Source organism: Ailuropoda melanoleuca, chromosome 2 (genome assembly GCF_002007445.2).
Source record: "Ailuropoda melanoleuca isolate Jingjing chromosome 2, ASM200744v2, whole genome shotgun sequence".
In the NCBI taxonomy this organism is placed as follows: domain Eukaryota; kingdom Metazoa; phylum Chordata; class Mammalia; order Carnivora; family Ursidae; genus Ailuropoda; species Ailuropoda melanoleuca.
In genome coordinates this window covers 139471176-139498137 of record NC_048219.1, presented here as the reverse complement: position 1 = coordinate 139498137, position 26962 = coordinate 139471176, and the positions used below count along the sequence as shown (strand labels likewise).

General features: G+C 39.0%; 1 protein-coding gene across 1 annotated transcript in view; it reads right to left on the bottom strand.

The window, feature by feature from the left end:
• The window catches only part of ERICH2 (glutamate rich 2), a 43466-nt gene extending 19413 nt beyond the window's left edge, over positions 1-24053 (bottom strand). The window contains exons 1-8 of the mRNA XM_034642248.1: positions 24040-24053; positions 19120-19491; positions 18949-18994; positions 12415-12463; positions 12153-12189; positions 9973-10068; positions 7790-7938; positions 4712-4899 (exon numbers count right to left, since the gene is read on the bottom strand). Coding sequence (XP_034498139.1) covers positions 4712-4899; positions 7790-7938; positions 9973-10068; positions 12153-12189; positions 12415-12463; positions 18949-18994; positions 19120-19491; positions 24040-24053 — 951 coding nt within the window. The remainder of the gene's footprint in view (positions 1-4711; positions 4900-7789; positions 7939-9972; positions 10069-12152; positions 12190-12414; positions 12464-18948; positions 18995-19119; positions 19492-24039) is intronic.
• Between the last annotated feature and the right edge of the window lie 2909 nt (positions 24054-26962).

The window sequence follows — 26962 nt, the reverse complement described above, 5'->3', positions numbered from 1 at the left end:
CCCCTCGGGGATGCCGATGATTCTGACATTGGATTGTTTCATTGAGTCAGTAATCTCCTGTAACCTACATTTGTGGGTGTGGATTTTTCTAAATCCAGTTTCTATTTTCATTTTTTCCTCTACTAACCCATCCTCCAATTTGCTAATACGTTCCTCTGCTTCGGTGACCCTGGTCGTCAGAGCCTCTAGTTTTGCNCAGTTTCTATTTTCATTTTTTCCTCTACTAACCCATCCTCCAATTTGCTAATACGTTCCTCTGCTTCGGTGACCCTGGTCGTCAGAGCCTCTAGTTTTGCCTGCATTTGGCTCTTAGAATTTTTAATTTCTGTCAGATTCGCTCTCATTTCTGCCCTTAGGGATTCTATATTCTCAGTAACATTTTTGTTAATACTTTTTTCAAGACTACTCATCATTTTGACCATTGTTACTCTGAATTCCATTTCTGATAATTTGGTTACATCCATATCTATTATTTCTGTGGCAGAGGCCACAGACTTACTGTCTTTTCTTTGCTGGGGGGGGGCTTCTCCTTCTCGTCAATCTGATGAGGAGAGGTTGCGGGGTTGTCCAGAGCCCAAATTATTGACTGGGACCCAGGCCGTGCGCCCTTGTTTTATAGGGATCTTAGGGATGTGGGCTTCTTCTTTAAAGATTTTATTTATTTATTTATGTGGCAGAGAGCCAACCAGCGAGAGAGGGAACACAAGCAGGGGAGTTGGAGAGGAAGAAGCAGGCTCTCAGCGGATGAGCCCGATGAGGGACTCCTTTCCGGAACGCCGGGATCACGCCCTAAGCCGAAGACATGCGCTCAATGACCGCGCCACCCCGGAGCCCCGGGTTGTGGGCTTCTTGATTTTTCAGCCTGCCTTCTGGGGGAGGGGCCTGCCGCGCCGATACTCAGGCAACCCTGTTTGGGTAGAGTCTCCGTGTCCCCTGACAGGGGGGATGGGGATGGGCACACTGTGAGCCGGTATTTCCAGGGTTTTGTTCTCTGGCGGCTTTCCCTGGCGGTTTGCTGTGCCTCCTCTGAGAGTCAGAGCAGCAGTGGCCGAATCTCAGCCTCTGTCACAGAACAGAGGGATTGCGGCCCGTTCTCCACTGATGTTCTGGCCACTTTAACTCTATTACTGTTGGTGCTGCTCAACCCTGCAGCATCCCGGCCTGTGAGCCCCACACCCGGCATCCCAGCCCTCACTTCCAGGGCCAGCGCATCTCTGTCCTTTGTGTTTCTAACGTCTCCAGCCACCAGCCGCCCCGCGCGCACTCCCGGAGCTCCCGGTCTCAGTCTGGATCCAGTGAGCACACCGGAGTTCCGTGAGATGCCTGGTTGCGCGCGCTCCCGGCTCACGTTCTCAGTCTGCTCTCTCGCGGGTGCTGGTCCGCGAGTCCGCCCGCTCCCCCGTGCAGGTGGCTACCGCTTCCCGGTGCCCGAACGCAGCGGCTCCCTCCCCCTTCCATTTATCTTCTGATATCTGTGTGCGGTTTCACGGTTCCCCGCTTCGTACCTCAATACTCAGCACTGGAGATGTTCATTTGTAGAGATTCAGATGTATCTTCCTGCGTCTCAGGCTGATTCCGTGGATGTTCAGGCTGCTCTGGTACCTATCCAGCTCGACTCAGGGGACCGGCTGAAAAAGGGGTCCCCCACTCCTCTGCCATCTTAACTCTCCTCTCTAGTATTTTCTTTATACTAAAATTCTGAGGCTTCTAGACATGATGAAGTTAACAGAAACCAGGTTTACTCTCCTTTCCAAAACAACCAGAAAATTGTACAAAATATATGAAACAAGAGTTCTCAGTGATTGACAGCAGGTGTCATAGGAGAGTCATCTGAGTGAAGGGAAATAGATGGGTCCTATGTTTTCCTCAGTTATAGCTGTGGGCTGTCTCCAGGTACCAGCATAGGCAGGAAGCATCCAGAGACCAGTGATCTGAGTTGAAATAAGACAGTCTGAAGTTCAGAGAGGCCAATAATATATTTTTAAGACAGCTCCAGAAATCTGCAGAGGTGTCTTTGAATCTTTGGCTGGAATTAATCTGCATGAGTATGCAGAAACTATCTGAGGCTAGAGAAAGAACTGTTGGAACGAGCAGGTAGAACAATCACTGGATCTCACAAAGGGCTGAACAGAGCTCATGTTTTCTCCAGCCAGAGTAGAAGGTCCTCTTAATACACAGAGCAGTGGGAAGAGTCCTCATTAGGGCATTGCCTTAGTAGTCTCCCTACAATGTAAAGAGTGCTCTGGACCCTCTCAACAAAGCTTAAAAAGCAAGACTCAAAAAGAGAAACCTGTTTCCAAGAAACTCATCAACTGTGTCCCAGATCAAAATCCAAAAATATTTAAAGGAAAACAACAAAACCTGTATCAAAGAACATAAAATTTATAATGTCTAGGATTCAGTAATGCAAAGTAATACATTCAGGCATGCAAAGATGCAAAAATTATGACCCATACATTGGAGAAAACTTAATCAATAGAAACTGACCCAGAACAATAAAAATGATAGTACAGCAGTCAAGCATGTTAAAATTGCTATTATAAACATGTCATATGCTCAAAAGTAAAATAGTAACATGATGAGGACAGAATAGATATAAAAATATTTAAATCAAACTTGTAGAGATAATAAAATATCTGAAATTGTATACACACACACACATATATATGGAGAGAGAGGGAGAGAGGAATGGAGGGAGGATGGGATTAGCAGCAGATTATAACTACAAAGAAAAGACCAGAACCTGAAGACAGAACAATAGAAATTTCTAAAATGAAATATATAGAGAAAACAAACAAAAAAGGAACATCAGTGACCTTTGGGACAACATTGAGTGGTCTAACATACATGTAACTTGTAGCCCAGAAGAGAGGGAGAGCAGAGGTCAAAACAAATTATCTGACGACTTAATAACTGAACATTTTCCAAATCTGGTGTAAACTATAAACTCATAGATACAAGAATCTCAATGAACAGAAGCAACGTGAAGAATACCACGTCAAGGTATATCATAATCAAATTGCCAAAAATAATACAAAAGAAAAAAACATTAAAGTCTGAGAAAAATATGTATACAGATGGACAAAAGTGTAACAGCAGACATCTTGTCTGAAACTATGCAAACTATTTGACAACGACGCAACCTTTCAAAGTACAGATCTTCCTCAACTTATGATGGGGTTATATCCCAATAAATGCATCATAAGTTGAAATATGCATTTAATACACCTAACCTACCCGGCATCATAGCTTAGCCTCGCCTGCCTTAAACATGCTCAGAACACTTATATTAGAGCAAAATCATCTACCAAGACCTATTTTATAATAAAGTATTGAATATCTCATGTAATTTATTGAATACTGTACTAAAAGTGAAAAACATAATGGCTCTAAGTGTATCAGTTGTTTATCTTCGTGATGGCATGGCTGGCAGGGAGTTGCTGCTGCCCAGCATCATGAGAGTAACCATACCACACATCACTAGCCAAGGAAGAAATAAAAATTCAAAATTCAGTTTATACTGAATGTGTATCATTTTCACATAATTGTAAAGTCAAAAGATTCTAAGTTGAACCGTATAAGTCAGGGATCGTCTGTACTGAAAAATACCTGGCAACCTACAAATCCCTAGCTCACACATCCTTTAAAAAAATGAAGATAAAATTAAGACCTTTTCAGACAAACAAAAGTATTCACTGCTGGCAGAACTGCATAATTAAAAAATACTATAGTAAGTTTTTCAGGTAAAAGGAAAATAATATCACGTGGAAATTCAGGTCCACACAAAGCTATGGAGAACACCAGAAATGTGTTCCAAAAAAAGGTATTTACCAATTTAAAAAACTTTTTAAAAGACCGACCATTAAAAATAAAAATAATAACATATTATAGGACTTATAATATATGTAGAAGTAAAATGTATGACTATAATACAAAGGATAAGAAGGAGGAAGTTAAAATATACTGTTATAAAGTTCTTAGGATATATGTGAAGCTGTATAATATTAGACTGTGATACCACAAGTAGGGTAAAACTGTTTTGTTCTCCATAGAATCATCAGTAAATGTTTATGTGCAATTTTTGCATGTGATGTTTCAGGCTTCAGTGCCTTTGTACATATTGTTCCTATGCCAGGAATGCCTTCTCCACTTGTTTAGCAGATGAATTTCTGAGCTTTCCTCTTTCTTCAAGATTCTAAGACTCCATGTCTCCTCCCCTAAAAATCCTTCCTTTATCCCGTTTCTTCTACTTCCATTCTCAATTAGTCACTTAATCCTCCCTCTTCCCAGAGAACCTCATAAATACTTCTGTTAGCACACATTTCATTTCATTATTAATTGTACTATATTCCTAATACATACCTCTTAGTTCTCAAGGGTAAGGACCTATCTTTCTTATTTATCTCTAAATATCCCCAATAACTAGCATGGCACCCAGTTATGTAGAAAGCATTCCTTAAAGCAGTTCTTGCAGAGTTTTATGCCAAAACTTCTTTTGTTCCTGCTTCTTTACCAGAACACTGTAAGTCAGTTCCAGAATCCTCTCTCACCTCTAATTTCATGAATGTAGTAAGAGACATGAGTAGCTAGGTAAGCATCTATATAGGGGCAAGGATCTCTTCACTATTTTTTAATTTTTCAAGGCTATACACTATTTAGTAATTTTAATATTTTTAAGTTTCTTAAATTATAATGCACAGGTTAAACTCACTTCTGCCATTAACTCTAATGGGGCATGAGTATCCTTATTAGGGCTACTGTCTTCATCATTATCTTCATCATTGGTATCATCTTCACCATCATCATCTGTTGATTCAGACAACTTGTCATCAATATCCTGAAGGCAATGTTCATTATTTTTCTCCTGCTCTGCAAGGAATGCGACTCTGCCCACTTGACCTAAAATAGAATATACATAATTTAATCAATTAATATTGAAAAGTTCAAAAATTAAAAATGGTTACTCCTAAGTTAAAATGTAACAAGTGTATATGTTTACTATATGCTTTCCTGGAGTTTATTTTTTTCATGATTAAATAACACCACAATGGGGGGCGCCTGGGTGGCACAGTGGTTAAGCGTCTGCCTTCGGCTCAGGGCATGATCCCGGCGTTACGGGATTGAGCCCCACATCAGGCTCTTCAGCTATGAGCCTGCTTCTTCCTCTCCCACTCCCCCTGCTTATGTTCCCTCTCTCGCTGGCTGTCTCTATCTCTGTCGAATAAATAAATGAAATCTTTAAAAAAAAAAATAACACCACAATGAAATTATGTGATTTCCATTTCCAAAAAAAGTAATAAAACTGCTAAGAGGAAAACACCCAAACCAATAACACTGAATTAATGTTAGGATTAATTGTTTGGTGCTTAAAATTTTAATATGTGGAAAACAATTTGTTTACAAAAAATATAATGATTTCAAGAAAAAAAGAAATTAATGCTATTCTATCTCAAGAAATACATTTCCTAAACTGTTCTTATAGGAATGTAAATATGAAATAAAACCTGGAGAATAAAAGTAAGACTAGGGAGGCTGAACAGTAAATAATTCTTAGGCAGGTCAGGTCACTGCTTGGATACTTGAGAATAAAATTCTTTCTCTTTCTACACACACACACCCCTTAGGAAGAGAGACATGTGAAGTAGTCTAGATATAACCAGAGGTTACAGAACACTATTAATGATTTTTCTTAATGTCAGGACACCCAAGTTATGACCAAACACAGATGACTGAAAAATAGGAATAAGCACTAATAACTACCCGTTCAGTGCCCAGCACTATGAGGAGTCATAGGAAGACAAAAATGAACAGTTCTTGACTTCGGTTACTGATTTAGACTCTAACTAGAGAGTCAGAAACATAATGGGATAGCTGTAAAACAGTATGGAAGTACGGTGGCAGATGCGTGCTAGGTAAATGAGAGAACAAAGGAGGGCCCCATGCTGATCTGGAGAGTGGTCAGGAATAGTCCAGTCTGAGTGGATCAGTTTTTCCAAGGAGCGGGGACAGCATGAGCCAACATAGAAATAAGAATGTGTGTGGCACGACAAAGCACTTCGACGCTGCTTAGGGGTCAAGGTCGAGAGACTGCAATCGTGACAGATGTGTCTGGAAGGGTAGGTAGATCATGGGGTCTTGTGGGCCAGGAGCCCTGGAGTTAGGACCATATCCTAATAATAAAAGAGCCACTAATAAAGGATTTTGAAAGGAAAACATGTATGATCAATTCCGTATTTCTGAAGGAACACTTGGCTAGGGGGGTGGAAAGAATAGTTGAGGGGAGACCCCCAATAAAAAAGCAAGGAGAGAGGTTAGAGTCTCTTTAAAAAGTCCGGATGAGAGAGATGATTAATGATAGGGTACTGGTAAAACAGGCATGGAGAGGAGATTCCTTGAATCTATTTTTTTAACATATAAATTTTATCAGATCATATCACCAGCAATGAAACTGATGTATATATGAATAAAAGTGACATCTAATAATCCTACCAAACATTATATACCATTACTCCTCTGAACATTACATATATTAACTCACTTAATTCTCTCAACAACTCAGTGAGGTGTATACTATTGTCACCCTGTTCATAGATGAAACTGAGGGACAGAGAGGTTAAATAACCTACCTGATTTCACACCACTAATTAAGTGGCAGATCTGGGAGTCAGTTTGGCTTGAGTCGATATTCGTAACCATGTCTTTTTCCTGACACACATTGAAATATAGTACCATTAAACTAATTTTTTTAAAAAAAGTTTACTGTGTGTTTCCTAAAATTCTGTCTGTGGAAAAGACTACTGAGGAGCTTCTCAACTGCTCTGGCTCTAGTGATACCTTTCACAGCTTCAAACTGCTTGCGTGACACCTCGCTTTCGCTAAAGGTTCTGAGTGTCGAAAGTCTTGTGACATGCCTTCTTTGATAGGGCCTTGGCCATTAGCTACTCCAAATCATGTAGAAACACTTGTTAGAAAGAAAATGAGGAAATCCAGGAAAGCTCGAGAGAGAACAATGTTAAGAAAATGCAGGAGAAAAAAAAAGAAAAAGTTGATGAAACTCCCCACTCTAAAGCAAACTCTTGACTAAACAAAAAAATGCTATCCTGGAAAGGGATACCGGTCCTTCCTAGAATGGCTGGGCTCTTCAGGCCATCTACCTGCTTCTGTTTCATTTACAGCTCACAGCCACCCTGATCTTCCAGTGGGTACCCAGCCTGCTCAAGATTCATCACACTGATGCCATCAGGGGAAGGTCATAATAAGGAATTAAGGACTTCATGTGATGTCATAGGAACCGTCTCCTTCAATTCACAAACACTGAGCATCAAAAGAAATTTCCTGATCCCTAGAGCTACGATAGTCCTCTCCTAGGTGCCGTTTATTTATATTACAGAACCTGCCACAACATGTCATTGTCTTATCTTTTATGGTTTATCCTTTATTTTTAATAGTTGACTATCTCATAAAGGCAAGCACTTTGCCTATTTGCCAACTAATGTATCCACAGTTTCTAAAACAGTCCTGGCACTCAATAAACCATTGTTGAATGAATGGAACTTAATGCTTTTATAGGTATTTTAATTCATTTTAAAATTTAATTCATCATTATTATTTTATATAATGTATACCATGGATGCCATACCTGACTGCGTATCAGAATCATGTGGTACATGAATTTCAAAAATTACTGGTTCCTATGATCCGCTCCAGACCTACAGAGTTGTCAATATCCCAAAGGTCATGGAGGAAGGCTCAATTAGAAGCTACATTTACATAAAACAAATGTTATCACCTGTGCTTTCCTTTAAGAAGGAAGATGACCGTAGCTTCGACTGTAGATTCATTTCTGTATCTTTATTTTCAATGCTTTTTGAAGATACTCTATTTTCAGTATTCTTTAAAGAAGCTGTATTTTCAATATTTTTTGAAGAGACTTCCTTCCTAAATGTTAAAGTAAATAGTGAAAAAGTAGTTTCCTGGGTCACGGTTCTCCTTAAAGCTTCATATGCATTCATACATACACACTTAATATAAACACAAAATATACCAATAATAAACTGAATAACTAAAATGTAATACCTTTTTTGTGGAAAAGCATTAAAAATAATTTTTACTGATAATTAAAATTCTATTTCTACTTGGCATTTGTCGTTGTGTAACAATCCCTAAAATCTTTTCAGGGTTCTTTAGCATAGAGCATACAAGCAATCAATTATATGAATGTCTTTGGCACATCATTGTAATATGTTGGAATAAAACTAGGAATACTAGCCTTGAGGTTTTTTCTAGATTTATAAACCAATTCTTACCATTGCTAATAGCAATGCTACACTTATGGAGAGAGTCCAACACTAATATCAAACCTTGGTCGTAACATAAAGTAGCCTGCTTTTTCATTAAGTAGCTAAAATAAAAGTGGGTTAATTTTCTCTTTTAGCCTTTAAGCCTGAAACTTCATGTCACTAATAAGGCATTAAGACAGAGGATTCTTGTATGGTGCACTCTGTTTACAAAGACAGGTCCTTATGCTGGTGGAAAAATAATCCCAAGTCTCTTTTCTGTGGTTTAAGATTCTTTTAATATATCTTCTTTACCAAATTAAAAAAAACTGAACTTCTACTTTGCATGTCAAGATATAAAAAGATGTGAAGCATTTTCTTTCCCCAGTTATGGTGGCATTTTTTTCCATTGACATATGAACATGAGTACAGTTATGTCAGTGATCTTGTACAGTGATTTAGCAAACAGGCGGAAGAGCTTGTTATATTCTTAATATTATGGGAGGGAACAGAATCTTCACTTCCTCAATATACGCTGCTAAAGCAAAACCCCTCTCTAGTAATGAAAAATGCAAAGTTGATTTACATTTGTTCTGCCTCTGCCCTCCTCGATTTTCTAATTGTGAAAAAAAAAAAGCATCCAAGATTAAACTCTACATCTAAAAAAGTTGAGAAATCAGTTAATATTTAATTTCTAGTGAGATTCCTGTTATGTCAAAGCTTGCTACAAATGATTACTAGAATTTATAGGCTTTAATACCTAATCTAAATAAAAGAATTCTACTGTCTTCCCCCCAACAAATTAGTGTTTTGTTGACTCTAAGATACCATGTATTTATTATAAGACATACTGTTGTTACTTAAGAAAGAAAAAGCACTGCCAAGTTTAAGTGTAAGATGCCATCAATTGTAAGAAATGTTAAAATATGAAGAAAATATGTGTGCTTTAGAATCTATGAGATATGGTACTTACATAGTCACTAATTATATCCCTTAGGGAATTTATCTGGTATAGTTTGGGGTATTTAAATAATTGGAAATTCCTCTAATAACCTTAATGACACAACACGGTGGAAGTCAATGCCCAATATTAAATGGGATATTACTATTTGGAAGCAGTGAACATGCCATAAAAATACATATGAGAATTGACAAAATCATCATTTTAACAGTAAAATATGAATTCCTTTTCTGCTCACTTTCTGTAGTCTTTTTCATATAGTTTCAAAGAATCAAAGGCCCAAAGTCCAACTTCGTCTTCTACTATCATCTTTTGACTTCCATTTGAGAAAGTGACATTATTTACGGTAATGCCTCTAACCATTTAAGAAAAATAGATAGCTAGTATATTGTAAAATATTTGTTTTCCTTAATTCAAATACTTAGAGTTGAGGAAAGATTCAGATTTTTACTTTACATAATATCCTTTGGAAATGGAAGATATTTTAGTTTCTACTTAGGTTAGAGAGTCAGTCAAGTTAGACATCCTACTGAAACATACTTATGTTAGAACATAGGTAACCTAGATTTTAGGACTGTTCCTAAAAATGTGTTAAGAGCTTTTGGCATATTTATGAAATGGCCCCAAATTTTTATTGGCATTAATAATTTTTTCAGCAAACAAAGTAAACTTTGTTTTAAAAATCATTTAAACTTGTCAAACATAGGCTTAAAACCAAAATTGATTAAAACTTACTTTTCTGAGAATGTCCTAGCTACATTTAGAGAGACTTGTGTTGGTAAGGTACAAAGTTTGCTTGCCAATCTTGGTCTACATCCAAAGAGGCATTTACTTAAAGTATAAAAATAGAAATTAAAAAAAACCTGTCATTCATCTTCGAAGAGATAAAACATATGATCATGGAAAACCTATAAATACAATTTTTTCAACTGAATGCTGTGGATTTACTTCGGCCATTCCCCCCACATCTTTAAGGATACTTGAAAGCTTGAACCCAAACCCAACAGATCAAAGGTCCAAGATCTATAAAACTTCATCTAGCATTAAAGATATATTTTACTTTTATTGCTGCAAATTGTTAATTAAGTGCAATTTGTTGCGTAGACAAAATCTTTCACACACGGGATCCACGGGGAAGAGAGGAAATAATAAATGTGGGCTTCACATGCACAAAAATTTGAAATTCTTTGTTTATGAGTCCATGCACTCCTTATGCCTCAGACTAGAATAAAGAAGCAATGAGAAGATTAAGGCAAACGCACTCCCACTGCTTCACTTAACAAAGGAGGAAGGGGGAGTGGGGGCTGGAGGGGACAGAGGAGGACGTGCCACCAGTAGGGAGGTAGAGAGTAGAATGAAAGCTATTCTGAGAAAATTCATCAACTTTCCAGGTCACACTGCTCCTCAAGCAAAGGTCCTCTGTGATTTTCTATTTTCCTACTTGATCATTTTTTTTCCAGGACTGGCCCTGGTTACCTTGAACTCTGGGTAAGGCACCTAGGTGACAAAGTCACACACATGTGAAGCTTATTGGCTACACTAACAATTCCTCCTCCTCCCTCACACCAAACAACAATCAAACCAAACCCAAACTCTTCCCTACAAGTGAACTGAAGAGAACATGATATTTTGTCCTTGCAAAAATTAGTTTGATAAGCAGATGCAATTATTAATGAGATGAAGAGAACAAGTAATCACTTTGCTTTCCTATTTTGGCCTAGGCTGCATTTGATTTATCCCTGGGGTTTTTAACTCACGATGTGGACTACCCCTTGCTTCAGTTCCAGCACTGCTTATCACAATCTGTGAACATCGGTATTCACAGACACAATAGTAATTTATTTTCATTAATGATCTACTATTATTATTATTATTGAAAGTTATATCATACTTCCTTCAAAGACTACTAAAATTTTCTTATATTTTTAAAATTTAAATATGTTTCAACTATGTAATTGGATATAGATACATATTTACATATAGGTTAATATACTTAGGGGGGCATCTATTTTTTCTGATTATCTATAACAATCTGAAATAAACATAGATTCTCTGTCTTTGATCTGTTACACATTCTTTCTCTTTAATACAAAAATATGTATTTAATATATAATTTACAACAAAAGCCAAGGTGGATTCTAATTTCAATTTTTAGCTTTGACAGTACGAAAATTAAAATATATATTGCATAAGGTGAAAAATTTCCCAGCCAATTTTATTCAGAATAAGCCAAAATAACAGCAGTTTGGCACCATTCTACCAATCTGCCAATAATGGATCTCCATGAATATGTTTTATGACCAACTTTCAAAGTATGATTTTTCATGGAATTAATAATAGAATTTTTTTCTCAGGAGGTAGGAGATGATCATATCAGGAAGGGTTTTGCTGAATTATTAGAATCAGTGCCTTGAACAAAGCAGGGACCTCATATTTAGCTACTGTACTGAAAATGGACCATGATTCTTTTTAACACTAGTCCCTTCAACTAATTGGGGTGATCAGTTTCCCTTATTTAGTAGTAATGATCCATCTCATAGTAAATAAAGAATCTTTAATTGTGAAGCAAATATTCATTTAAAGGGATATTCTCGAAATGAGCAAGTATCAAAAGGAAATAGGAATGAGCAATGAAAGTTATATAAGTAAAATACAGACTACTTGGTATTTAAGCATTTAAAAAAGTAGAAATGACTATTATCTATACCTCTAAATTTTTTATCAAAATTCATTTTTCATTTTAAATGTTCTTTTATCTAAGTAACAATTGCTTTGACTGAAGCAAAATCTAAAGTGCTAATCCAGGCATTTCCGGCCGTTCAAATTTAATTGGCTGACAAATGATCGCATTATCTAGTTCTAATTGCTTCAAAGGCATGTGACAGATCAGCTGCACAACCAGAGAGTCTTCTTACTCTGACTTTGCTTCATTTGGTTCACTCATCACTTTTTCTGAAAGAGAAGAAAAAAAAACCAATTCAGTATTTTATCTGTATTGATGTTCCTAACAGAAATTCCTGATTGGCAAATACACTTCAGCATTTTTTGAATGACAAGCAATATAATAAAGGATTTAACTACTAAGACTTCAACCACATTCAATCACTCCAGTAGACTATCTTCTTATTTAGAACAAAATGGTAACGAAACATTCTTTTTAAGTAATGAATCATTTACCCTTTGGGTCAAACACTAGCAATCTGCCATTCTGTTTATATTTTGGTACCTAAAATAGAAGCAAAAATAAAAACTAGCATTATTATTTTAGTTTGAGGTATTCGAAATAATTTATGCATAGCCTTTATATAAACATTTCTACTATCTAGCTAAAATATAATTTCATACTAAAGCCAATTATTCAGAAACTATGTAAATTGGTAATAAAAGAGATCTAAAGTATCCTAAAAATAATTTATATGGTCTAATCTTTACAGCATCTGTCTTGTCTAGATAATTCTTGCAAAAAACAAAATACCGGAAAGAGTGGCAGAAGACCAGGGGTGCCTGGGTGGCTCAGTGGGTAAAGCATTGGACTCCTGATTTTGGCTCGGGTCATGATCTCAGGGTCGCCTGAAGAGCCCAGTGGCATCCAGCTCAGGACTCAGCATGATGTCTGCTTGATATTCTCTCTCCCTCTCCCTCTGCTCTGCCCCTGCCCCTGCCCCCAGGCTCACTCCAGCGCTCTTTCAGTCTAAATAAATACAAGTAAAATCTTAAAAAAAAAAAAAAAAAAGTTGCAGAAGACCAAACTCTAGGATAATGCCCTACTTCTCTAGGGCAGTAGAGCTCAAAAGCTGAAACAACGCAATAATGAACCAAATAAGACCCTAACAAAAGAAATCCAAGATGACCTGTCCTGAGAGGTACTTTCCACAGATTTCCACAATCCTGTGGCTACTCATATGTGTGAGTAGACATCCCCTTTATATTTATGTTCTCTCCTTTCTAGCTCTAGGATCTTGATGAATTGCTACATTCTACCCTTTACCTGGATGAAACATCAGTGCATACAATTCTCCCATTTTCACCTGGTAAAAGAAAAACCTAGGATGGGCAGATCCCAGCCCTTGATGGAAATCCAGGCTCTGCTGGGTCTGGATTTATCATTACCTAGGAAATGTCCATTTAATCTCCTTTCATAAAATTGAATTCTCTGGGGTGAGGGGCACTACAGAGTGCTACTCAAGAGTTGGGGCTCTTTAGTGCAAGAGACTAGATTCACAGCCCAGTTCTACCACTTCCCATGTAAGCTTCAGTAGGTTACGTAACTTCTTTAGGTTTCAGCTCCTGCATCTGTAAAACAGGAACCACAATAGCACCAACTTCATTGGATCAGTGTAAGGATTAAATAGGATGACCTGGTAAAGTGTTTAGCCCAGCACCTGGCACACAGGAGGGAGGCTGTAGAAACAACATGATGTTTTATCTAAAGGAAAAACTGGGACGATGTCCTATGGGGCTGGTTAAGATTGCTAAGGGAAATAAAAAGGTTTTATTGTGATTGAGACAAGCAGACTAGCTCTGAAGACTTTTAATTAATTAATTAAAAAATCACATAAGCTCCAAAGTAATGATACTTGCTTAAAAAGATCACTGACTCCAGGGAAAAAAACAGACTAATTGAGAACACAGGTAGAGTTAAAGCAGTGACTGATAAGCTGAGCAGAATGAGGTCCAGCCATTATATAAGTAATATGTATTTTTCAAATAACTATCAGTATGCAAAAATATCTCTGAAAGGAAATGCTTTCAGAAAAGAAACATAATAATGGTTGACTCTGAGTAGGAAAAAGGGATGGCTACAGGACTGGGGTAGGAGGGATATTTTTAATTTATGTCCATTTGTATCTCTTGACCTTTGAAAAAAAATAAATGTATTATCTAGTAAAAAAAAAAAAACAAATACCACTTCAAATTTGCAACACTATTTTTATCTCTATGTTTATCTATCTCTTACGGGCATGTAAGCTGTATGTTGGTCTTGTGGTTTAATTCTCTTTACTTCAATTCTCTTCTCCACCCAGTGGTTCCCATGCAAATTGGGGTCATGGTATTCAGAAAGAATGGTATTGAGGTGCACACCTCGTATATTCATTACTATTGTATATGGTTAATGTTAACATCACAACAGTCATTTAATCAGTCTTTGAGTTTCTATGAAGTATACCCACTGGATTTTGAACATGGGCAGACTCTTCTGGTGTATTTCAACAGTCCCAGTGGTAATGGGAACAACACAGTTATGATAGTTCCCGACTTCCATGTCTATTTCATGTTCTGATATTCAATGTCTATTTACAACAAATATCTGATGAGCGCCTACCATGTACCTTAGCACAGATACGTCTGTGAAAAGCTCTGAGGATACGAGAGAAGCTCAGAATTTTATAGGGGAAACAAGTATTAACTTCCCATATACAGGACAGACCACGCTTCAAAGTACTGTACTATATACTCCTTCTAATATAGTTTTCCATACTGCCCAAACAGGGTCAATCAAATCCCTTCTTTTGAGCTCATGGACTGGGGGTACCCAAGGAGAGTCAGAGGCAGTGAAGACAGAATTGGAAAGACAAAGGAAGAGAGTCAACAGAGCTGTCCCTGAACAACTGTCCAGTTCCAGAATCCAGTTCTGAGGACTGTCCTCCAAGTTTGCTATATTCCCCCAGGTATGATTTCTACAAGTATCGCTAGAATATGGTATTATTCTACCTGATATGGGAAGCAAGAGTCAGGTTTCACGGTGAAGGTGATATTTATTTAGCCAAGTAGGCAGTCAAAAGAAGGGGAAGAACAACAGTGTCTTAGAAAATGGCAATAGATGGAGTTGGATATATATGTGGGAGCAAACTTGAAAAGTCATTAATTACCATGTACGAAGGATGTGGAATTTTAACCACTAGTCAATGGAAAGCAAACCAAGCCTCTGAAGAATAATCATATGATTAGATCTATCTTAGAAAAGAAATTCTGTGGAGGGTAAACCTGAGAAAGAATGGGAGGTGGGGAAACCAGTTTCAAGGCCATTATAATAGTCCAGATCAGGGGCTGGCAAACTAAAGCCCAAGAGCCAAATATGACTCACTGCCTATTTTTTTTTTTTTTTAAGATTTTAGTTACTTATTTGACAGAGAGAGAGAGAGCACAAGCAGACAGAGCGGCAAGCAGTGGGAGAAGGAGAAACAGGCTCCCCACTGAGCAGAGAGCCCAATGTGGGGCTCGATCCCAGGACCCTGGGATCATGACCTGAACCGAAGGCAGACGCTTAACCAACTGAGCCACCCAGGCATCCCTCGTTGCCTACTTTTATAAATGAAATTTTATTAGAATACAGACATGCTTGTTTGTATGTACATTGTCAATGGCAGCTTTCAGGCTACGATGGCAGAGATGAATGGTTACGACAAAGACTGTATGACCTACAAAGCCTAAAATACATATTATCTGGCCCTTTACAGAAAAATTTGCCAAACTCTAGTCTGGGGAAAAAAGATAATGTACAAAGCCAGAAAGGTACACTTGGAACCAAAAGAGAGGTAAAACTTAGGATCACTAGACATAGAAGTGAGGGAGAAGAAAAGAAGTTGATGGTTCTAGTGGGGATGATTAGGATGAGGGTACCAGGGGAGGAACATTCTTGGGGGGTAGATAATGAGTTTGTTTTAGGGAAATTCTGATTCGGAGATGTCTGTAGGTCCTCTGAAATCAAGTGGTGTTCAATTCTATTACAGAGAGTTAGAACTCAAGAGAAAAGATGACGTGTGGGATAGCTGTGAAAAAGTGGGAAAGGGTAGCATGACCCATGTAGAACAAGACAAGGCCCAGAAGAGAATCCTGGGTGTAATACCAACATTTAAGGAGCAGGTGGAGTAAAAGAATCAGTCAAGGAAACATCCATGAGCATTATGTAGACAGATAACTAGAGTGGTGGAATGATTATATCACCAGGATAGAAGTTTCTGGAGAGCACAAACTGGTTCTTATTCATGAGTGTGGCTCCCATACCATTTTAAAGGCACTCAGATATTGACTGAATGGATAAAACCACTGGAATGATGTAAGTAACTTAATTGTCTTAGAATGCTCTTATAATGAAAAAGAAAGGCCCAAAGAATTCGGAGGGATGATTCTGAGGAAAAGAGTTGGGAAAAGGCAGGTGCAGATTTATTTTTATTAAGAAAAAAATACTGAATGACTAATATAGAAAGATGGCTAGTATTAATCAGAAGATAAATGTATACTGTTAAATAAATATTTAAAATGTACATGACAAAGTGATTTATAATGGCGTAATTATGTGATAATATGTGTTTGAAAATATTCTGTTTATCTTGTAAATTAAAATGTACCTTGGGGGTCAGGGTGGGGGTCATTATGGGCCCATTTCTTTCTTTTTTTTCTTTTTTTTTTAGATTTTAATTATTTGAGACAAAGCAAGAGAGGGAGCACAAGCGGGGGCGGGGTGCAAAGGGGCAGAGGGAGAGGGAGAAGCAGACTCCCCTCTGAGCAGGAAGCCCAATGTGGGGCTCGATCCCAGGACCCTGGGATCATGACCTAGGAGGAAGGCACGCGCTTAACTGACTGAGCCACCCAGGTGCCCCAATTATGGGCTCATTTCTAAAAGAAAGGGCTTAGTTCTTGACTTCTTAGCTATATTAGTCTGGACTCTTGGTTGTAAGTTACAGAAACCGTACTCAAGTTAGCTTAGGCAAAAGAAGAAAAGGGTTGGCTCATAAAATCCAAGAGTTAAATACCCAAGTTGTGTGGAAGTCAGAATAGTGGATACAGCTGTGTTCAAGGAGGGGCATGGGGGTTTCCCTTGTTCATCTCGGCTTCTCCCTGCAAGTGAGTCTCATTCTTCTCATTGCGGACAGATTTTCTACACATGGTACAAAACATGAGTTTTATGTGATATAGCCTTTTGGAAAAAGTGACTCTCTCAACAAAAACCCCAAAGGCCCAATTAGTTCAGCTAGTTTTTTTGGCTACAAAGAACAGAAAAACTCAAGTATCACATAAATTGGTGCTCAATAAATATTTGTTGAATAGGAAGGAAGCAAGAAAGCAAAAGAAAGTATTAAAGTAGACCTTTGCTATCCAATATGGTAGCCACTACACATATGTGGCTGTTGAACACCTGATTTGTGACTGGTTCAATTTAAGATATGCGCACCAGATTATAAGGACTTAGTACTAAAAAAAGAACATAAAATGTCTCATTCCTTTACTCCTCTAGGTAAATGTTCACTAACCAGCCGCCATTGGGGCCAAATAGGATTTATTTGGATTCTATAGGTTTCGAAAAACCTTTCATAAAATGAGTTAGCAGCATTCAAAATTCAGATTTCACAAAATTCTCATTTGAGGTTTCTCTTGTAATATTGGAAGATATATACATGTTCCTCCATCCCATTTGTGCAATCATTTTATCCTTTGGGGCTATTTGTTTTTATAAGCCACCTAGTATTCCAATAGGCAAAGAATGAATTAATAGTCACTTTCCTCAACTGTAAAATGAGGACAAAAATACTACCTACTTCACAGAGTTATTGTGAAGTTAATATAAATAGCTAATAATGAATAACAGCACCTATATCCTACTACAATTATAATTACTACAACTCCTCCTCTTCCTATTACATTATTACCTACCACCTAGCAAGGACAGCGCGGAAGGTGAACTCTAAGAAAGCCAGTTTTAAGTGCACACTTGAGACTGGATGGAGCAAATAAGAGGGAGAAAACACTCAACATTTAGCTCAAACGGTGTTGGTGAGGGGTGGGATAGGAAGCTCTAGAATTCTGGAGTAGTGCAGTGGAATCCCTACAAAGGTGTTGGAATTCACCTCTGGAAAAAACTTTGTTTTCCTGAGATAGATAGCTAGATAGATAAATACATAAATCCAATCAATAAATCAATCAGGTGGATTTGGGGATCACTGAATTTGATTTATGGAGAATGAAACAAATCAAAAGACATTTTCAGTGTCTTTTTTCAGGTTTATTTTTAAAAAGTCACTTCCAGGAGTCTCTTGGGGTAAGAACAAATTGGCCCAATTCACTATGCCCTATGGGAAGTCAAACGATAAATTTATAATTATGCCCTGTGTTAATTTAAACGCCACAGCAGCGCAGTGCAGAGTAGTTTGAGTAATCAAAGGCCACACATCTTGATTTAGGAAATCTCAAGTCAATCTCGTCACCTCACAAAAGGCTGAAGACCAGACCTTAGAAGTAATCCACTGTTAGCCCCTCATTTTACATAAGATGAAAACATGGCCCGGGGAGGTTCAATGATTTGTCCAAATTCCACACGAATTTTTTATGGTCGAGCAAGTTATGTCTAGCAAGTACTGACATCTTAAGTACAGTCAGCGAATGCTGGATCCTACTGGTCATTAAGCTGTTTCCCCAAAAAAGTAAGAGAAAAAAAAGTTTTTTTAAAAAAGGAGGTGGGGGCAAGGATGGAATGAAGTAGCTGGAAGTTCTGAGATGCAACAAGGCTATTTATTTTCACTGTTTTGCGGCAGAGGGGGGGTTGGCGCATGCGAATCGGAGGTCACAGAATGGTGGTGTAGACCGCCTGTCGGAACTGCCCAGTTACCACTCCCACCCATGTAGATACAAATACTATATCCCTTCGGGAGTGCCTGACTACAGCCAAAGGAGGAAGCCAAGTCCGAGGTGCACCAGCAGCCGCGTGGAGCCTACCTTCTCGCGCGCCGCCTCGACAGCCGCGGAGCTCCGGAGCCCGAACCTGGAGGGGGCAGAGAAGTTCGCGTGTTCAGGCGCGGGGCCTGGGGGAGTCGGAGGCCAGGGCTGGCTCTGTCCGCACGCGAGGGAGGGGAGAGAGCGACCCGCAGTCGCCGCAGTGCCTCTTACACGCTCGTGGTCCTCTCACACCGCGGGTCCGGAGGGTAGACACCGAAGCCCAGCCCAGCTCGCGGTTCGCGCGGAGTTGGGAGCGGGGAACCAGAGACACAGTGTCGCCATGGAGATGAGACAGCTAGCGACTGGAGCCCGGGCAGCAGCGGCGTGCAGAGGCGGAAGGAGCGCTTGGGCAGGGGCGGGGCAAGCTGGGAGAGTAGCTGAGGGGCGGGGGAGGAGGCGGGACGCGCCCGGGTAGCGTGGGAGGGCGCGAGACGCGAGTAGCCGGACGGGACGAGCCTCCGGCTGGCCCGGGAGGCAAGCCTGAGGAGGCGGTGCAAGTCCAGGGCGCTGCGGAGGGCGGGGCGGGCCGAGCCTGGGGCGGGGCTGAGGGGCGGGACAGGGGCGGAGCAAGCCCGGGGAATCACAAAGGGGGCGGGGCGAGAAACCTGGGTTCGGGAGAGCCCAGCTGTTCCGCCGCGCTGAGCATTGGGTGTACAAAATCTCGGACACACGTCCTCACTTGCACCCGTTACTTTGAGAAATGAAGAAAGGAGGGGGATTGGAATGTCGTTGTTCAGACCTGATCCTTTTCTTGGCAGGGAGAGGGAAAAGAGCGGGGTGGCCTCGTTCCTGTTTTAAAGGTGTGAAGTAAAAGAAGTCTTGAGTTGGGAGAGAAGTTTATCCCTAGATGTGGATGAACAAATGTCGCCTGCAGGGCTTGGTCCCCAACCTGAAGTCGCCCCAAGAAAATTATGAATTTCCTGGGGGTCTTGGACCCTCCTCTTCTACCAGCGGGGGGACAAGTCCTAGGATGTGAAATTGACCTTGGCCAATGGGAGCTTTTACGGCCTAAATAATTGTTTGGTCACAAAAGGGGTTGGTGGGGGAACACTTCTATTAGAAAATTCTAATCGTCCCTCAAGGTTGGCTTCTAGGAAGGAATTGGTTGCTTTTCTCCAATTGGGATCAGGAAGTCTCTAGGATCGATTTGTTGCCAGGCAACAGGTTTTGAAAGATGCCGGTATGCTGGAATCAAATCTGTATTCGAATTTCACTAAGTAGCCACCGGAGGTATAATCGCTAATTAACCTCTGGGGTTAGGTACCTTTTGGGGAATATGTACTTTGGTAAATGATTGTGTGCTTCAAATAACAAAGTATATAAAGCTTTGACATGTAGAAGATGCTTTAAAAATGGTAAATTTTATCATAATCGTCATCAAAATTGAAATGCTTGGACCACTTCAGGAACCAAGTGTATATAGAGATTTAGTTATCTTTAAATTATCTTAATCATCTGTCCATGTTACTCAATCTCCTCGGATTCCTGGATGGAGGGAAGGAGGCAAAGGAAGAAAGCCAGAATGGAAGGGTTATTTTTAAAGAACTCAATGAGTTATTGACAAATACATACCCAGTTTGATAAGGACATAGAAAACCACTATCTCTACTATTATAGGAACACCATTACATAAATGATGTATTAAGTTTGAAGACTTCTCATTCAGGGGCACCTAGGTGGCTCAGTCGTTAAGCGTCTGCCTTTGGCTCAGGGCGTGATCCCGGCGTTATGGGATCGAGCCCCACATCAGGCTCCTCTGGTATGAGCCTGCTTCTTCCTCTCCCACTCCCCCTGCTTGTGTTCCCTCTCTCGCTGGCTGTCTCTACCTCTGTCAAATAAATAAAGTCTTTAAAAAAATAAAAATAAAAAATAAGAGAGAGACTTCTCATTCAATCAAGACAAAGGGAAGTTCATATTTTTCTATCAATACCCTTAAAACATTAGTTTTGATGAATTTGCTTAGTATTGATAAATGAGTAATGTCTGACTGGCTATTCCCATTATCCTATTCCAAAGAGATGTAAGGAAACCCCATATTTAATGGATTAAACTTCCTCTTCCTACTCCTTTCCCCCAATTGAAGAGCTCAAGTCCATTTGTAGAATGCAGTGTTTTCAATGTTATTTATTGTTTCTGAAAGAAGGGACAAAAATGGTTTAATGACCTTGGAGAATAAAAATATTATCTCTACATGGAGGAGGGGGTTAGACAGATCTGGCTTCCACCTTGGGCCTCAGGGTCTTCAAATGCAAGGTGCGGATAATAACGCTATTTGCCCTGATAGCTTAGAACCTGAAATGAGAGAAAATAAACCTCTGATAGAGCATGGCACACGACAATTGATCAATAACTCTTAGCTATTAATATTTATACTATAATATTCTGTATATGAATATAAGTACCTATTTCCAGGATAGCTGTAAGGATTAAAGATCATTTAGGTAAAGTGCCTATTTGAACCCATGATGGTTATTTTATGTCTCTCTGATGAAGAAATATCACATTTCATCTTTGCATAACCTTAGAAATAATTCACCCCTCTCTATAACCTTTATGCAGAAGTTATCACTGGTGTAATACTCAAAAGTAGAGCATGGTTTAGTTTTGGCTCTTGCATTCAGGCCACTGAATAAATTACCCAAAGTATCTATGTAGTGAGGATTTGTTCTGACAAAGAGAAGGGACAAAGTCAATCACCCATCCAAATACTGAATCACCCTGTAACAACTATCTCTTATTACACTCCATGTTTTTTTATTTTTTTTACACTCCATGTTTTTTAATGAATACATTTTTATTGCAGATCTGAATATTAGTGGAACATCATAAAAAGTGTTCAACATTTGGTGTTTTTCTGATTACAAAAGTAATACATGTTCATGATAAAAAATTTGCAACATAGAATCACAAAGAAAAAATAAAAATCACTTCAGTCAGTAATTTCTTTTTTACTTCTAGCCTTTGCGTGTGCATATATTTATAAAGTTAGTATTAGGGCACACATTGCTAGCATCACTCTTTGCTTAACATTCTCTCCCATGTCTTAACATTTTCCTGATGTCTTCAAAGTCTTCAAAACATTTTTAATGGCCATATAATGTTATATAATATGTATAAGCCACAATTTATTCATAATTTATTCAATCAGTTCCCAATGTGGAAATTTCCAACTTTTCTCCTGTAATTCTTAATTTCGAGAGCATTTATTGAGTGCTTGCTATGTATCAGGCACTGTGCTAGGCATAAAACTAAAGTAGTGGACCGTAACTATAAAAATAAGGTTTTGATGAACATCTTTGTAAATAAATCTTTGATAGCATCTTTCATTCTTAGAGTAAAATTCCTAGGACGATAAAAACAGAACTTCAAAAAGCATTTTCCCAGCTTCAAAGGCAGACTTAAGAAATAAAATTCTGAACAGTAAAATATTAACTCTTTGGAAAATTACCAACAACAGAATTAATATTTATTTTGTGCAGAGTGGGAACTTACTCAGAAGATGCTTTCTCCTTAGTGACTGAAACATCAAGGGTACTTGAAGTGTGTTGACTTTGGCTTCTACCTCTAATTCTTTCCAGGATTTGCAGGTTTTCACAATAGTGTGAGATTGTTTGAAGTATATGCAAATTGCCCTACTTCCTCCTTTCACAGTTACAATGTTAACTATTTTATTTCCAGCTTTCCTCTTGTAAACACAAGGCTTTTTTACATCTGTTTCATTTACTTTCCCGTGTGAAACATTTGTATCTTCACACTTTTTAACCCGAAAGCAGATTTCTTTCTTCTAAACCCAAGTTGTAGGATATACTATATTGTATATAAGACACTGGACTTAACATATCCTGTAGTTAATTTTGGTCAAGAAGCATCATGTAAGTTAACCAATGAATTTAGGGAATTTCATAATAGAGATTAAAAGCAATAACCACTCCTAACACACACACATACACAGACACAGACATACACAACCCCTTACTAATCTTTCACAATTACATGTTCATGTATAAGGTTGAACTGTATGAAATAGCCATTTGTGGATTAAACACAGTCAAATAATGACAACTTTATATGGTTCCATCTACGTAAATATTTCATTAACTAGTTTATAATTTTTCAACTCTCTCCAAATATTGAACTTCCTGATTATCATACTGAGGATATCCTTTTATCATTGCACAAGAATTGTGTTTATTCGACCTTCACAAATATTGGAATCTAGTCAGGAGAGTGGCACAAAATGTTTGTCTATTATTGCAGAGACAGTAGAGGGAGCCTGGAGCCAAAACATTATTTTAGACCTCATGTTAATGATGATTGTCTTCCAATTCTTGATGTGTGGTTGAAATTAAATGCTAGTGTATATGTGAAATAGCAATCTTAAAAAAAAAAAAAAAGCTGTACTAATCACTTTAAAAGATGGGCAGGGTAGGGGTGCCTGGGTGGCTCAGTTGTTAAGTGTCTGCCTTTGGCTCAGGTCATTATCCCAGGACACTGGGATAGAGCCCCACATCAGGCTCCCTGCTCAGTGGGAAGCCTGCTTCTCCCTCTTCCATTCCCTCTGCTTGTTTCCCTCTCTCGCTGTCTCTCTCTCTCTCTGTGTCAAATAAATAAAGAAAAATCTTTAAAAAAAAAAAAAGAAAGAAAGAAAGAAAAGAAAAAAGAAAAAAAGATGGGCAGGGTAAGGTTGGCTGCCAGTTCAGGCTAGGCCCCATCTGGGTTCACACTAGGACCAACCTGAATCCCATTGCTTTCTGCTCTTCTCTGCGTGATGCCAGAGCCTGCACACTGCCACGCTGACATATCTGTGCTCCACAGTTTTCCCCCTTCAGTCCATAGTTAGATCACCCATTTCTGTGAGGATTATATCATGATAATTTCATTGGAACCTCAAAATATGTCACTATCTCCAGTTGTATGTCTTAATTTAAAGTAATTGTAGTTTAGCTGATCACTTCCTCCAGACATGTAAAGAGGCACTTTGATCCTGTTCTCAATCCTATCTTTCTAGAAAAGTTTCTAATAAAACTACCAATCTTTTCACAGAGTGGGAAATTTCATTAATATTAATTAAAGATGTTGTCTTTTGCTGACCTCTCCTCAACCATCTTCATCCTCTCCTCAACCTTTTTTTTTTTTTTTAAGATTTTAAAAATTTATTTGAGAGAGGGAGAGAGAAAAGAGAAAGAGTTCGCACATGCTTGAGGGGAGGGTGTGGGGCAGGGGAGGAGCAGAGGGAGAGGGACAAGTAGACTTTGCTCTCAGGGCAGAGCTTGATGTGGGGCCTGATCTCACCCAGGCACCCCTTCTCTACACTCTGTTGTTAATTCCCTTCACTATGGTGTTATAAAGGGGTCCCCAAGGTAATTGGTGGTGTCACCACTATTCTTCACTGTAGAAAGTCTAGGGATGGTTCTAAGTCCCTGAGGTAATGTGAATCCTTAATTACACAGATAAGATGGAGAAGAACTTCTGTATTTTAAAACCTAACAGGAATCCACAGAACATAGGTAGAATCAATTTGCTATCGCAGGGTTTCCTGAACTGGTGTTCAGGGGAAATTCTTCTGCCATGCTAATAACATACAGAATAAAAAGCATTTGGGGGTGGGGATTAATTTGTTAAACTGTTAAACAGGTTTTTTGTTTGTTTTGCTTAACGTAGGATGGCTCAGGACTTTAATATGTTAATGAACTTAATCTCTCAGAGGGAGATTTTAAATGTACAGCCTTTCTCAAATTTATTTGACCAGGGAATTTCACTTCTTAGCATCATTTGGGAACTCTTGGAACACCAGACACTTCCTCTGTGATTTGAAGATAGCTCCAAGTGAGAACAATCCCCTGTCCCTCCCCAACTTTTTTTTTTTTCTAAGTAAACTCTGCACCAAACATGGGGCTTGAACTCACAACCCTGAGATCAAGAGTCACATGCTCTACCAACTGAGCCAGCCAGGCGCCCCTTATCCCTCTGCAATTTAATCAGGAAACAATTAACCTAAAAATTGTAATGGGAAAAGCAAACAAATCTGCAAATTTTAACCAACTATAGATATTGAAATGAGTGATATTGTAAAAACTAAATACAAATATGATTTTTCATGAAAGCTAGAAAAGCAAATATTGGAAAAAATCCCTTTAGAGTATAACATTCCATTGTTTTTTTTTTTAAATTACATTCCCCCCCCCCACAGTTAATAAACAAGCTTAAGTCAAATAGCCTAAAACAAAATGAGTCAAACCCCAAAACACCTGGCACTTAAAAGTGTCCTCTTTCTCTCTTGGCTTGGATTCTCTTTACACATCAGTCTGCTCAGCACGCTGCCGGCCACAGCTGGCTGCTGAAACTGCTCGGGCAAATGGTGTCAGATTCAATGGGGGTGCCTTCCTGGTTCTTGTCTTTCTCAGGCTCTCTGCTGTGTCTGACAGTTACTTCTCATCCCTTTTTGAAATACTATTGTTCTAGCTTTCACACACCGCTTTCTCCCAGTTCTTCTAATTCATGAGCTACTTTGTGGTGTTTTCAGCCTGTGCCTACCCTCCACAGTCTCAGTGTGCCCCCAAGATCCCCTCCCCATGCCAGGCTACATGGGCTCCCTGAGCATCTCATCCACCTACATGCCGACTAGTTGCTTTACCACCTACATGCTGACTAGTCGTAATCCTTCCACTGAGCTCCAAGCTCGTATAATCTAACTACAGACTTAGACATTCCTTAGGCACTCAAACTTAGGCACCTGGCTAAAACCGAACTTACCAATTTTCCCTCTGCCCTGAATGTCACTGAGTTTTCAGGACTTTCATGTCATGAAATCCAATAGGCATTTTTCATCTCACCTTATTTGACCTTTCAGCCATATTTGACACTGTTGGCATTCCCTCACTCATGAAACTCTCCTTGGTCTCTGTGGGTCTATTGCCGTTGCTGTGGCACTATACCTTTCTGATTTTTCTCCCCATTTCTCTGGCTACCACTTTGCGGGGGGCACTTATTGTTTCTTTGCCCGTCATTTAAATATTGGAGTTTCTCAAGACTCCTTCCTGGGCTCCTGCATTGGTGGTCTATCGCTGCACAGCAAACTATCTCAAAACTTACTGGTTTAAAAAATAGAATATATATATATATATATATATATATATATTTTAAACAAAATAGTAAATATTTTATTTGCTCATCATTCTGTGGGTCAGCAAGTTAGGGCTGGTTTGGGTAAGTGATCATGACCTTTATGTCATTCTGCTGCTCTTACCTAGGGTCACTCATGCAGCTATGGTCATCTGATGGTGACCTGAGGCCCAGATAATCTAAAATGACCTTACTCACATGTATGGTGGTTAGTGATGGCTATTGGCTGGGTCTCCCTCTCATTGTCAGTTACCCTCAAGAACGCTAGTCTGGGTTTCTTAACATGGTAGTCTCAAAGGCAAGAGCAGAAGCTGCAAGGCCTCTTGATATCTAGGCTCAGATTCCCACGTTATTTTCCCTGTATTCTATTGGTCAAAGCAAATGAGAAACAAAATCATTTTGTAAAAGAATCATGCAAAGCAGGATGAGAGGAGCATATGGTCATTTTTTTTACAGTATACTACGACCCCCTTCCCTTCTTACCCTGTGTTCATTTTCTAACAGATTCCATCCATTCATTTGGTTTGTTGTCCTTTGATACACCATCAATAATTCCATAATGTATGTCTCCTTCTGAGACCTCACCCCTAAATTCATATAGCATGTGCCTTCTTGACCTCTTCCCTTGGATACCAACGATAGTCCAAGCTCAATAGCTCTACTACAGAACTAGACTTCTACCAGAAATGCACCCTCTCCCAGTGTTCCCTAGCTTAGTGAGTACAGCCATTCTCAAGAAGCCTGGGCAAATTCCTCTCTTTTATTCCCCATTTCCCTTCCATAATCTAGTCATGTCAGTCTTACATCCTGAACAACTCCACACCATTTCCTTTTTTTCATTTCCACTTCTACCACTTTAGATCAAGCTACCAGCACACTTGGATTACTACAA